General features: G+C 41.0%; 1 protein-coding gene across 1 annotated transcript in view; it reads right to left on the bottom strand.

Moving 5' to 3' along the window:
* Positions 1-6,555: 6,555 nt before the first annotated feature.
* Positions 6,556-13,874, bottom strand: part of col4a1 (collagen, type IV, alpha 1) — a 38,500-nt gene continuing 31,181 nt past the window's right edge. The window contains exons 33-49 of the mRNA XM_087176478.1: positions 13,694-13,778; positions 13,366-13,505; positions 12,650-12,776; positions 12,447-12,527; positions 12,006-12,104; positions 11,834-11,884; positions 11,559-11,744; positions 11,251-11,384; positions 11,022-11,094; positions 10,806-10,877; positions 10,501-10,629; positions 10,277-10,375; positions 9,980-10,192; positions 9,667-9,844; positions 9,425-9,539; positions 8,612-8,784; positions 6,556-8,251 (exon numbers count right to left, since the gene is read on the bottom strand). Coding sequence (XP_087032604.1) covers positions 8,170-8,251; positions 8,612-8,784; positions 9,425-9,539; positions 9,667-9,844; positions 9,980-10,192; positions 10,277-10,375; positions 10,501-10,629; positions 10,806-10,877; positions 11,022-11,094; positions 11,251-11,384; positions 11,559-11,744; positions 11,834-11,884; positions 12,006-12,104; positions 12,447-12,527; positions 12,650-12,776; positions 13,366-13,505; positions 13,694-13,778 — 2,037 coding nt within the window. The 3' untranslated portion in view covers positions 6,556-8,169. The remainder of the gene's footprint in view (positions 8,252-8,611; positions 8,785-9,424; positions 9,540-9,666; positions 9,845-9,979; positions 10,193-10,276; positions 10,376-10,500; positions 10,630-10,805; positions 10,878-11,021; positions 11,095-11,250; positions 11,385-11,558; positions 11,745-11,833; positions 11,885-12,005; positions 12,105-12,446; positions 12,528-12,649; positions 12,777-13,365; positions 13,506-13,693; positions 13,779-13,874) is intronic.

Genomic DNA, 13,874 nt, shown 5'->3' with positions numbered 1-13,874 from the left:
ATGCTGGTCAGTCATGAATGAGATATTTCAGTCCTATGTTGCTGCACTGACACCACAATACAAATCCGTTTCAACCAATCATGTCTGTTCTTTATTATTTTTATTCTGCTTAATTTCAAGAAGGAAAAGTTGTGTTCTACTGAAAATGTAATTCTAACTATGAGTCTTCACACCAATTGCTGCTAATGTTCACACGACACCCACAGTCCTCTTCTCATACTCTGAAAGAACGAAACCTAACCTAATCACTATTCCTTGTTGGTGTGAAGACTGGATCTTACAGAGTGTACCTTTTTTCTCCTTGTTTAACACTGAAAATGAGAACTGCATTTATTACCAAGATAGCCTACATGCAGACTCCTGTGCAAGAACATATGCTCTGAGCTGATAAATGAAATTCATGCAACATCAGACACCCACAAAAAAGATCCTCCTTTATCTCCAACTTTGATTGATGAATATGTGTTAATATTTGATTTCTGCATATGCATTACACCAGACAAGATGCTAAAGCCAGGTTGAAATGAGATGAGATGTGATCTCACATAATGTATTTCATGACCCTTTTTACCCTACTCCATCTGGCAGGTTTGTCTCAGTTACTATGGACGGTTTCTATGGTTCCCTTTTTGTCTAACTTCCACACACACCATGTCCCATCTTCACTCTCTCTTCCCAGTTCTAAACATGGACGATTCATGAATGCCAACCATCTGATCATACTGACGGTCCAGAAGGGCCAAACAGACCATCGTTTGTGGACTGTCATTTTACCAAAATAATAGTTGTCCTAAAAAATGCTACAATTCTTTCTGCTACTGCTTAAATTCAGAGATACCTGTGACAATACAATAGTTTGACAATTTGAGGAATATGCTCATTGACTTTCTTGCCGAGAGGTAGATGAGAAGATACCACTTTAATATCCGTCCATTAAACATTAAGCTATAGCTGGCAGCTGGTTAGCTTTGCTTTGCATGAAGTCTAGAAAAAGGAGGAAATAAATGGGAGTTTCTGAAGTCTCTGCTGGTGGCCTGTCAGCCTCGCATTGATTACAGGACTTCAGGAAGTCCCCACTAAAACCCCTGTAAAAACCCCAGCGTGTCAGTTTTACACTATCGCTTTTAAACAAATAAGATATAACATGTTTATTGATGAGCTCGGAAGGAGCTGGAAGGTGGCTTTTGTTATCGGACCGAGCCAGGCGGAATGTGTTTCTCTGTTTCCAGCTGGCTGTAGCAAATACCTCTGTATTGACCTTATTCAAAAAGATGGTAGTGAAGTATGAAGAGTTCTTTACAAGAATAAGAGGGAGTTAAATGAGATGAATAAAGAGAAAAAAGGCAGATTGAGAGTTGTACTGGAATGCCTCCCACAAATTCACTCCCACTCTTCCTCTTTTGCCCACGCACTCTCTGTTACTGTGACGTCCACTCATCCTTTTTACTCCTCCGCTCGGCTGTGGAGGCGTTCTCTTCTCCTCTCATTCATATACTGCCATGCTATTTCCATATTTCTGAGTGGACACTGTGCATTGAGTTAAATTTTCTGTGGAGGAAGAGGAGGCAGAGGAGGAGGAGGAGGAGGAGGAAGCACCATGTTTGGCTTCATCCGAGCACATCAGATTTCCGATCATGCTGAGATCGTGATCAAACTTTACATGAGAGCCAAGCTCTACAGATGGACTTATGTCATCTTTGTGTGTGAGAGACTAAAGCAAAAACATGATACAGTCATATTCTGTAAACAATGTCACTGTTGTTCTAATGACAAAAATAGCAAAAAATTTTTTTTTTTTACTGAAAAATAACAAACAATATGTTTTTTAACCTCAATAGCTGCCACTTCCCACTAACCAGAAGCACATGCTGCTGATTTCAATACTCACTGTGAGATCAGTACATTATCAAACAGAGGGACATGACACAGCCTGGATGCTGATCTGCAACTGCTAAAACATATATAACACAATGAACTTTGTCACAGTATTATAGGTTACGTTATTTTTGTTTTAAGGTTGGGAAGTTTGTGTACTAGGACTGTTCAAGCTATAATTATACTCTTCAATAATGAGAGCAGTATGTTCCTAATATAAACAGTTATATACAGTTATATATTTAATAAAGAGGCCCAGACCAAAACAGGATATCTGTGGAGGCAGTCTCCACTTACTCTGAAAAAATAGGTAAATAACAAAAAATTGTTATCATATAACTTGAGCTCCTCTCCCATGGAGATCAATAGCATAAGGGAAGCAGATTATGTTGCATTCAATGCATTAAAACACAGAAAAGATACCTGACAAAAGAGGTGAACAACAAAATCCTCCTCTCATTCATGATCTTGTAAGTTGAGCTCTTACAGAAATTAAATAACACAAAATTACACAATAAGTTTAAGCTTGCAAGTAAAGTTATGGACATCATTTAACAGGAAGGCTATAATATGGACAATTGTCTCACCTCTCTGACATGAACGCAGGGGAAACAGAGACTAAGTCATTTAACATATTGACTCTCAAGGCAAAACATGTCAAGTTTTCGTTATTTATGTTACTATTGCTATTTTATGTAAATATAATACTACACATTACTGCTGTATGATTGACTCTGTTACACTTATGCTTTGTTATTTATGTGTGCATGTACTGAATGTAAACTTTTGGCAGAAAGGGTCCTGTTAGGCTTTATTCTGACTCACACAGTAGCAGCACTTCACTGGCCAAAGGATTTTGTTGACCGATGCACTTGATTTAAATGCTAATGATTCTTCATGAACTTCATTTTTTTTTACTGAATGTGTGAATGTGCTTCACACTCAAAACAAACACCTCTCTAGAGTAGCCTATGCAGTTAGGAATTTATGATACTTCGTCAAGGTTTTATTTTTCTCTTCCAAGGGTGAATTATCTGCAGATTTGTCCTGTGTTCCACCATAGATCTTTCACACACTTTTGCAGTTTTACAGTTTGCAGTATAACAAAACATAAACATTTACTAGTGTTAATGTCATAAGTCCTTTTATAATCACATATATTTCAGTTTGGAAAAATACACTTTGTTAAACAGTTATATGAGCATTAATTTCCACAGTGCCCAGAGAGTACCTCTTTAGTATAACGAATTTTTCAGTATAACTGTAGTTCCAATAATAACTGCTCACAGTGAGGGTTGTAAATCCATGCACCCCCGCTGCACTGGGTTCCACTGATTTTCTAATTTGGGTAAGATGACCCTATTGGTTAGGTGTCAAGATGTTAAGAATCTTAGAAGTTAATTAGGGGTGTCAAATGCTGTGGATAAAATAACTTTGGTGACATGTCTCCAAATAAAATGATGCCTATGCCTGTAGCTCAGTTCCACAGAGAAGAAGACGCGGACGTTTAAAGGGTCCAGAATGGACACATAGGGTCGCACCATGTCTTAGGGAGAGGCCTCAACACCTGATCCTCTTCCCATAAACAATTTCAAAGCTACTGCTAATGGGCTGTGCGCAAGAGCTAATAATGGAGCCGCAGATGGATGTAGACATCAGGTAGTAAAGTAAAGGTTTTACATCTTGATCTCTCCATTTAGATTTTGTTTTGTCACTTTTATCAGCCAAAGTAACTGTTACTATCAATGCATACTATCAGTAGGTCTAAATATTTGCATGTTTTGTTTTTGGTTGATGTTATTCTTTGACAATAGAGGGACAGTTTATTTTTATTAGTCAATCAATATAATTCTTATTAGCAGATTCATTTTTGTGACTTCGCACATCCCTACTGTGGCATAGCTCCACTCCACTTCCACCTGACTTGAGGTCTAACCAGCCAGAGTAACTGAGAACAACCGGGTGGCTTTGCAGGGCTTTTAACAAAGGCCAGATACAGTCAAGGTTTTGAAATGTCAAATGTCATTCATAAGATTTGTGTAGCGGTCCTGCCGCTCTAAGGTTAATAGTAACGTTAATAGCACCTGTAATAAAAAGACATAAAAGCCACAAAAATGAAACTAAATTAAGATTGACTCCTCAGTGGTAACTGTCAGCTTACCAGTAACCAGCGTGATTGAATGAGGCATTGACCCAGTCAGCTGTAGAATGCACTTCCCACAAACAACCTTAAGTGTTTGCAGCTGAGGTAGAGGTACCACAGTCACATTAAACTCAGAAATATCCCTCAGTGCAGCTTTTAAACACCCATTATCACATAGTAATAGGAATGAATTTGGACTCCTCTCAGCATGTCGTTAGCTTCAGTAGAGCGGAGAGTGAAGCAGTCACACCATCTTATCAGTTTTCCCTCACACTGTAGCCTGCAGTGCTGTAGGAGCCTGTCGGAACTATATTTTGGTGCCAGAATGAAAACTGAAATCAATTCTTCTCTCAGGGAAATGGATGGTAAACTAAGTGTATCTCATCCTGTGTGATAAAAGAGCTTTTTCACCAACACTCTCGCTGAACATACTGCTGATTGGAGCTGTTTGTGTAATCCCAGACTGATGCAAATAGCACTGGTATGCAAAGTCCCTCTCTTACAGTTGTGTGTGAGCATGTTTGTAGGTGTTTGTCCTGCATGGCTTCTGTTACATTTTCTGTTGCGTGCTGTGTGTTTTAAGCTAATCTGCATTTGGAAGGGCTCAGGTCAAGGGGGTGTTGGTGGTAGTGGTGGTGGCCTCTGTGCTTGATCCACTCAGGAGAAAGTTCACAGGGTTACACTACCCCTCCGGGCGATATTCACGAACTATATCATAAACACATTGTGGAATTTAGGCAGGCCCCTATAGCAAATTATTTCAATACTTCCAGTCCAGTACCTGAAATGTAGCTCATTCAGCAAGAAACAGTTATCACGAATTGCAGTTGTGTATGTGATCAATGTGCTGCTATTCGGTTAGTTTGCTGGCTCCAGAAGCAACATCATAGGCAGATTATTGCACTATATTTTCACCAGCATGAACCTCAGCCCTCTGAAGGTGATCGTAACTTGTAAGCAAGCAACCAATAGGATTAAAACACTTAAGCCCCTGAGCAAGGCTGAGCACTGACCCTAACACATGATGTGCACTGATGTGGTCATTTGCATGTGAATTTTGTGCTTCATTTCATGCAATCAGCTATGTGAAAACCATACAGGGACGCAGGGGTGACTGAGTGAGTGTTTCACATTTTCCAATTTTCAAAACAACAGCCTTCTGGTCACCAGCTGGTTTCTCTAGTCAGGCTTGAGGCTGTTATCATTTTGTAACTCTTATTGGTCTTACAATGGCAATGGCAACAATGACACATTTTATGATGATGGTGATTCCGTTTACTTTATGATATGATGATGATGATGATGTATGATGTCAGTTATATTATGTCAACTTTTCAAGGATGATCGCAGTTTGTGTTGAGATCATAAAGTCCTAAATAATAAGTGTGTATGTTGAGCTGAGTACAGCACTTGCCATAGTTGAAAGCTTCCTAATCTTTTAGAAACTTTTAAATCGATTTTGTTGACTATAAATGTAACTCAATGGCTTGTCATTTTCCTTCATCCTTAATGCCAAGAAATTGCACATTCCATTAAATTATTGCCTTATCTGCTCAGTTTTAACTGAAGCATCAGAAAACTGCTGCAAGAAATTTATTTCCAATAATTCAATCTTCGAAACAATTTGTTACAAGACATAAACTTCTATCAAAATGACCGACGTGTGTTTGTAAGCTGCAACGACAGCTCAATCCAAACTGTGCATCAGTAATTTCTGTAAATTCAGATGTAGAATAGGATTATATTTCCAATCATCGCTCGAGAGAATGTGCTACAAAACAAATACTGATATGGATTTTCAAGTAAATGTGTGTCAGTTGCCTCTTGTGTTACACTTGACCCTTTGCATAAGTAGAAGAACCCATTTGCAGCCACTTATGGGCTTTGTCCTAAGTGCAGACATCTCAGACTTGATCGTGGCCACAGGGCCGTTGCTCTCAGTTGTACCTGTCATTTGACCACTTGGCCTTTTAGCATGGTACGACACCCAGTGTGACTCCCACCTGAGTGACCTTGCACTCACCGGTCAGAGGTCAAGGCCTTGTTAGACATGTTTATGAAGATAGCCAAGGGTCAAGGCCTATGTTCCTCTGTCTGGTGACAGGAGCGGAAACAAGGGATAGGATTCTGGTAATAGATGAAAGATGAGAGTGGAGATGAAAGGAAGGGTTATCTGGTTCTCTGCGGAGCGTATCGATCTGTTTGTGTTTTCATGGGGTGAACGGGTTTGTTGGCCACAGTCCCAGTAGAAGTGCTGAGGTAGTGGCTGCATTGCACTGTGGATGTGTCGGTGCTGAGGCTTGGGTTCAAGATAGATTTGAGGTCAGCTCTTGCTGCCTTTTCATGGAATAATAGCCAGTGACAGTAAAAACTAAAAAACACTGTGGGCTTGTGAATCAGCCAAATGGAAAAGCTGTGATATCATGACCCATCAGCAACTTACTTACAGACTGTGCTGGTGCTGCCCTCTTGTGGCAATCCTAAATTACTGTATCAGAAGCCTTCACATTAAGAGAAACACACAAAACAATAATTAATAAGATTATTCTACAAATCACTTTATTGCAGGAATTACACAGTATGGGATCTGGAAAATATAAAATGACGATGAAGTATGTTCTGTTTGTTAATCAGTTAAGATCAATCCCACTGTGATCAAGTTTGTTTTATGATGGCAAATGCTGCTAATACTGTATGTACTTCATGGAGCATTTTTATCACAACCAAGCACAACACACAAACAAAAACAGGTTATGGTCAGTGTAGAGTAACTGCTATAACTTGAACAGTAGAAAAACTCTGCATCTTTCAATTGCTCTGAATGGGACACGGAAACAGACACTGTTTTGGGTCCAGAAGGCCTTTCTAGCATCAACGCATGACTGACTCTCTCAGAATGCCGTATACAAAACACAAACCAATGTTAAGACCTTTTTAAATCATCTCTGCAGAGACACTTATAAATATAATCCTCCTCATCTGGATGAGCTTGACTTGAATGTGCAGCCTTGACGCGATGACCCTTAATTAAAAATAGCTTTTGCACAAAATCAACAGGGATAACAAACGGAATTCACAAACGGGAACAGTCAAGTACATGAGCAGAGTAGCAAGTACATGGTATGTGTCAGTATATATACATGTGCATTTCTTTGGGATCAAAGATTTGGTTCACTTGATGTGAGAGTTGTTATAAACAATGTTCTGTCAGAGTAAAGGTGTAGGTGTCATTTTTTTTGTCTGTTCCTTTTTGTGCATTTGTTTTTTATTGTGTCAACAGGGTTGTGCAACAATATATAGCCTATGCAAACATCACAACACACACACACACACACACACACACACACACACACACACACACACACACACACACACACCTGCCAATGTTATTTCAGTGCTGTTTGGTATGTTAATAAGGCGCTGGTTGTTGAAACACTGTTTTTTGGATCAATGAAATCCCAGATATACTCAAGTCCAACATATTCTCATAAATCTTATAAATAAAAATGAAGCTAATAACACACAAAGTAACTCAATAATAACCTGAGGAGAGTATGTTGAACTATGTTAGAGAGGAATGCTTTATATTTACAACAGAGTGATTGTTACATGTCTGTGGTGGCAACATATTGTGATTTAACAAATGACAAGCTTCTGTAACGAGTGGTAAGTCCCATCCTTTACATTATACAAGTTAAAAGGTGTGAAAATCTATAATATTAATGTAGCTATATCTTTGATGCTGTGGCACTTGTAGGGAAATTAAAAAAAATAAAATAGAGTAAGGCAGATAAGTAAGATTCAATAGCACCTGACTCACACAAACAACCCTTTCAAAATGTACACCAGTTTACCAGTTTAGGGGGCATGTACTCAGTGCAGTGGTAAACTGGGTGCCATTCTTTAGAGACATGTTGTGATCATGTTAGTTAAGTGTTTTCTGCATGGAGCAAAAGGCTGCTTGGTCTCTGTGTTCTGGTTTGTAAAGTTCAATCTCAGGCTGTTCTGCAAACCACGTGTGTGTCCCTCTCTTCTCACACATGCAGGGAAATAGCACCATCCTTTCAAAACAGGAAGTCAAGCCAAGTTGAGGACGTCAGCACGCGCGGTATTGCTTGCATGTGAGGAAGGAGGACTCTGGTGTTGGGAGTTTATGTCCTCTTCATGCACACCTGGCAGCGGCTTATGTGTGTTCTGAGATTGCCTGCTTTTAGCGTTGTTGGGACAGGTTTCCTAGAAAGAGGTAGAAAATAGAAAAACATCAGAGGTCCACCCTGTGTTGTCATGCTCATTATGTAAATATGGAGGAACTGTGATAACTGAAAGAGAAACATGACATCTGGCTGAAAATCTTCCCTCTCTGACTGACTGTATTTTCAACGCTGACCACACCCAGCATCACTGGAAGGTGTGGTTGGGCATAGTCAGCAGTGTGCTTTGTTGCACCTGTAACCACACCCAACAGTGATGTCTCAGTGCCCTGGAGTACAGCGCTCAGTCACTGCAGCAAGGTGAGAAGTTACACCACCTGGAGGTCAGCAAAAACAAGATTTTGGGGGAGAGGTGGGGAGAAACAGGGGAAATCAATCTTACGTAAACATCTCGTTGTCTTCAATGGTAGCAAGCCAGAAGCTGTAGGAGTTGGCGTAGTAGTTGCAGGTTCCACGACCGTGACACTCGATGAATGGAGCGCTGCGGAATTCCTCCAGACAGGAACCGGGAGAGGCCAGAGCCTGGCCTGAACCCTCAGCACCAGCGCTGGTGTGCTACACAAACACACACAATGTAATGTAATCAAATTAAGAAGGGCATTTTTCACTGTAATACAATCTGAAAAGGAGCAATAGGATTGGATTTAGATTGGATTTTTTTCTACAAAAAATTAACAAAACTGTAGGTATCATAAAGAGTATTGAGCCCTCATCAAAAGAATTCGGCTCAATCCTGCATGTGTTTCATTCATGGTTCACAATCATTGGCTGATTCATCAGATGTGTGCATATCAGCTGATTAGTAATGTCCAGTCATATTCATGCAGGTGTCCAGCACTACCATTATAATCTGACACTACTCTTAATTACTGTGCTGACACTCTTATAGCAACTTCATTTGCCGCCATGGCTCCACCCCAACCTCTCCCTTATTTGCAATTTTTTGGCATTTTAGATTAAACTACGACTTAATGATCACGAAAGTTTTTTAAGAGTCAGATTCTTTGAGAGTTCCCTAAAAAAGTAGAGTCTCTTCCACCAAATCTAACTATATGATCAGTTGCTACAAATGGTCAGTACTTTGGCTCAAGATGCTCTGAAATATCCTCTTCAACTTTGGTGGGGTGTTCTTGGCCGATACATGGTATTGGACACTTTACTTGAATGCACGGACACCAAATGCTGTTTGTCTTACCATGACAAAGGAGTAGCCAATCCACAGAGAGTCCCAGCCGTGAGGGCACGGAGGGATCATGATGGTCTGACTGTGAACTGCTATCACCATGGCTGGGGCTTCACACACAGCACACCTGCACAAATACACACACAAACACAAACACACACACACACAAACACACACACACACACAAACATGAATGTCACACAGGTACCAAACATACCTGACATAGAACAGTGTGGACAGAAATGTAGACATACCTGCTGATGAAGGGTTTGATGCTTTCACCAGTGATGGGCGCCATGCTCATGGGCATGGGCTCAGGGGAGGTGAGCCAATAGGAGTAGTCATTACGAGAGGCAAAGTTGCACACGTTGTTGATGTTACAGAACAGGAAGGGCATGGGGCTGAACTTTCTTAAACAGCTGCCTGCCGTACCTAAAACATTGCACAACAGGACACTTAAATCACCGCCACAAAACTCCCCCTTTGTGCACTCTACTGTATCTCATTTTGTCTTCTTTCTTTTATTCTTTCTTTTTCTTTCTTTATTTCTCATATTATTTTTCTCACCCAAGTCCTGTCCATGAGACCGTTCGTTGCCTTGTACGTAGAGCAAGGAGTAGCCATCATATATGGGTGAGGTTCCCTCAGGACAAAATGGAACCTCCACTGATTGGCTGTGACGGGTGACGAGGAACCCATGATCCATGGAGGAGGGGCCAGGTGGACCCACTTGACCTGGAACGCCGTCAGGTCCTGGAGGACCTGGGTGTCCTCTGGGTCCTAAAGACATGGAGTAATTAATAACTCATGAAAGTAGCAGCACAACAAAACTTACCGACAGCTTCATCGTTGTGAGCCTCTCACCTTGTGGTCCTGGAAGGCCAGGCTCTCCTTTGGCTCCAGACTGACCGTGAAATCCAGGGTGGCCATCTTCACCTTTTGGCCCTGGAATACCTGTCATACCTGAGAGCCAATAACAAAAATGATGAAGCAATTAGAAAAATGAATGCAGAGCACAGGTGAGCAGGAGTAAACTGTTGGATCACAGAGGATTATATGAAGGAGCACGTTTCTAATCAAAACGTCACCTTGCAGTCCTTTCTGTCCAGGGAACCCTGATGGACCCTGCGGTCCTGGAAGACCTTGAATTCCTGGGAACCCAATGTCTCCTTTGACAAAGGTGTGGGGGCCAGGGGGGCCAGGAGGACCTTCATTACCTGAAATACACAGTATCATTAAAAGATACTTAGCAGTCAATGGCCATCAAGTAGTAAAATGAACAGAGACACAAGAAAGCACCAACATAATTATATATAACATAATAATTCCAGTGAAGGGAAAGGGTGGTAGATTTAAATATTAACGTACTAAAGGTTTCTCACTCTTGTATTACCTTTTTCTCCAGGGAATCCTCTGTCTCCAATCTCTCCTTTGAATCCACTGTCCCCGAATTGACCCTTTACACCTAGAGTTCAAAATTAGTGTGTTAATTATTTGAATAAAAAGCAACATTTACACATTTTCTCTCATAATTGCATAAACATATGTCTTTCACAAATAAATAAACACACACACATGCACACAGATATATCATACTGTATGTACTGACCTGGGAAGCCAGGAACACCTTGCAATCCCCTCTCTCCCTTATGTCCATCAATACCAGGAAGACCAGGTTGTCCCTGTAGCAGACACACAAAACCGAAACAACAGAATGGGTGTTTTAGCAGCATTTACATCTTACTGTGCATGTATCAGCTATTTCTCATCAGAATGCATCTTAACTAGTGTAGCCATGTACAGCAAAGAAACTAAAGGAAAACAGGCTTGTGACATACAGGGAGTCCAGAAAATCCAGGGTCACCCTTTTGTCCCGTCTCTCCCTGGAAACCAGGCAGACCCTGATCTCCTTTCTCTCCCTTATGGCCATGTCTGCCTGGCACACCAGCTGGTCCTGGTCCTCCTGGGGATCCTGTTTGACAAAGCCAAGAAGAAGGTGAGGAGATATTTTTTAATATAACATGCAGTGTATAGGTTTTCTATTTATGCACTTGTGAAGGCAGCTATATACTATACTTTTGTATATTTTGGAAACGGGTTCTTATGCACATAAGAAATTGATAGCATGTCATGTATTCTGCATTACCTGCTTCTCCGGGTTGTCCTGTTTCTCCCCTCTCTCCCTTAGGGCCTTCTACAGAGATACCTTGAGCCCCTCTCTCTCCTGGCTCACCCGTTGGTCCCTGTGGGCCTGAAAGTCCCTTGTCGCCTTTGATACCAGGGACACCTGGATGACCTGGAGTGCCAGGGATGCCAGGACTACCTTTGTCGCCTGAAAACGGAAAGAAAGCCACATAATGAAACTCTGTTTAGCTCCAGTGATTAAGGGTTTACATGAATCAATGATGGAAGTGCTCTTACCTTTGCCACCAAATGTTCCAGGTGGCCCTTGGAAACCGTGGCCAGGTAAACCTACAAAAAAAGATCGTTAAAAAATATATTACAGGCAGTTGTAGGCTAATTGTACTGTAACAGCTTATTGACTAACTAAATTATTACTGTGTAGTCTCCTCCCAACTCTTCTGACACTAACCTGGGTCTCCTCTCTCCCCTGAGGATCCAGGGATGCCGTCCACTCCAGGATCTCCCTTCTCTCCAGGAGGTCCAGGAGGTCCCTGCAAGCCACCTTCACCTGCAGGACAACAAATTCAAACACTATTTGTTAGTGTGTATTAGACTGCCACAGGCATAACTTTCACTTCAGTTGCTGATTGCTAGCTAAACTAACAGGCAGTTGCTTGGGACAGGTGTGAAAAAAATAATCAAATTTATCCATAGAAATGAGTTTCTGGGATTTCTTCATTGCTAATTGATTACTTTGGTTTCCTGTAATTTCTCAGACTGAACAAAAACTTATTTCACAAAGTTAAGACCGTCTTTTTGAAGTTAATAGTGTATCAAACCTTGAACAAATCCTTGCTGTTAACATATAGGCAGTGATCTGACGAGCTGATTAAAAAAGCCTCTTACTTACCAGGTCGGCCTTCATTACCAGGTTCTCCTGCAGACCCTGGAAGCCCAGGCGTACCTTTCTCACCTGGTCTACCTGGCTGGCCTGTATAGCACACAAATGCACATATGCCACGATAAGAACTCAACAACACACAGGATTATTATACCAAGTGTTCTACTTGTAGACAAACAAGATGAATGTGACAACACAGACTGAAATCTGACCTGGATACCCGATGCTTCCTTTATCTCCTTTAGTTCCTTGCGATCCTGGTTTGCCAGGCATACCCTCATGACCCTTCTGACCCTTTTCTCCAGGTGTTCCTGGGAATCCTGGCTGGCCTGTCTGACCCTGTGAGAGTAGAGGAATGGAGAGGAATGCTAAGTACAGACAAGTAGGTACTGATGACCACTGAGAGGAACAAATCAGAAAAGAAGATGTTGAAAGTGCAGACAACTGAGAAAAATGTTTCCCAGTCCATCTCTGTTAGACACTAGTTTAAATTCTTTTAATTCTGATATTTTAAGTCTGTCCGTAGGATTTGTTACATTAGAAATTGGTGGTGGATATTTGTGACAGCAGTGGAGTCTTGTCTGTGTAGAGGGTCTCCCAAGACAGACATAAATAGAGAGAGACGAAGTCTGTAGATCATGTCACATTCACACTTTTGACAAATAGTGAACCAAAATGAAACTGGAACTTTTGGGATCCAGACGAAAGAAACCCTAACTCATTACACACTGACATGTGTAATGATGCAAATGACCAAACATGGAATTTTAACTTTGGGTAGTTGATGTTTCTTACTGGAAGCTCCTTTCCCAAAGTTTAAATGTGCCCATTCTTGGCCTTTTGACTTGTTAAAAGAACACATTTTTTTTCAAGGTAATGTCCTATTTTCAGAACCTAAGCAGTCAAGTTTATATAGCCAGGGGATTACCTTTTCTCCTGGATATCCTGGGATCCCAATACCTGGCTCACCAGCTGCTCCCTTGTCTCCTTTCTGTCCATCTGTGCCTCTGAATCCTGGATGTCCCGATTTACCAATATCTCCTTTAGTACCTTTTGGGCCACTCACACCTGCACACACAAGCAGACAAAATGCAGATATTAGTAAACTTGCATTTAACATATTAAATGTCAACTTTAGCTTTTCCCTTACTTGAAATATGGTCAATACAGCTGTTAATAGACTTGTGTTTAGTGGACTGAATTTTATGTTTACAATACATAAGTGCTTGCAGGGTGAAATATGAGTTAGTTTTTACCTGGTATTCCCATCTCTCCTACAGTGCCCTTCTGTCCAGGTTGTCCAATGCTGCCAGGTTCACCAGGAAAACCAGGGTCTCCTTTCTCACCTAACACATATCAGTGAAAGTGAAAAGTTAGTAATATTTACTTTCTCGTCATTTTCTACAAACATCTTTTGATGTTTGTCTTTTGAATGCC

Source organism: Seriola lalandi, unplaced genomic scaffold (genome assembly GCF_002814215.2).
Source record: "Seriola lalandi dorsalis isolate HSWRI2012SDOR001 ecotype SW California unplaced genomic scaffold, Sedor1 jcf7180002054559, whole genome shotgun sequence".
NCBI lineage: Eukaryota > Metazoa > Chordata > Actinopteri > Carangiformes > Carangidae > Seriola > Seriola lalandi.
The sequence above is the reverse complement of the archived record's forward strand: the minus strand, read 5'-3'. Positions and strand labels throughout refer to the sequence as shown.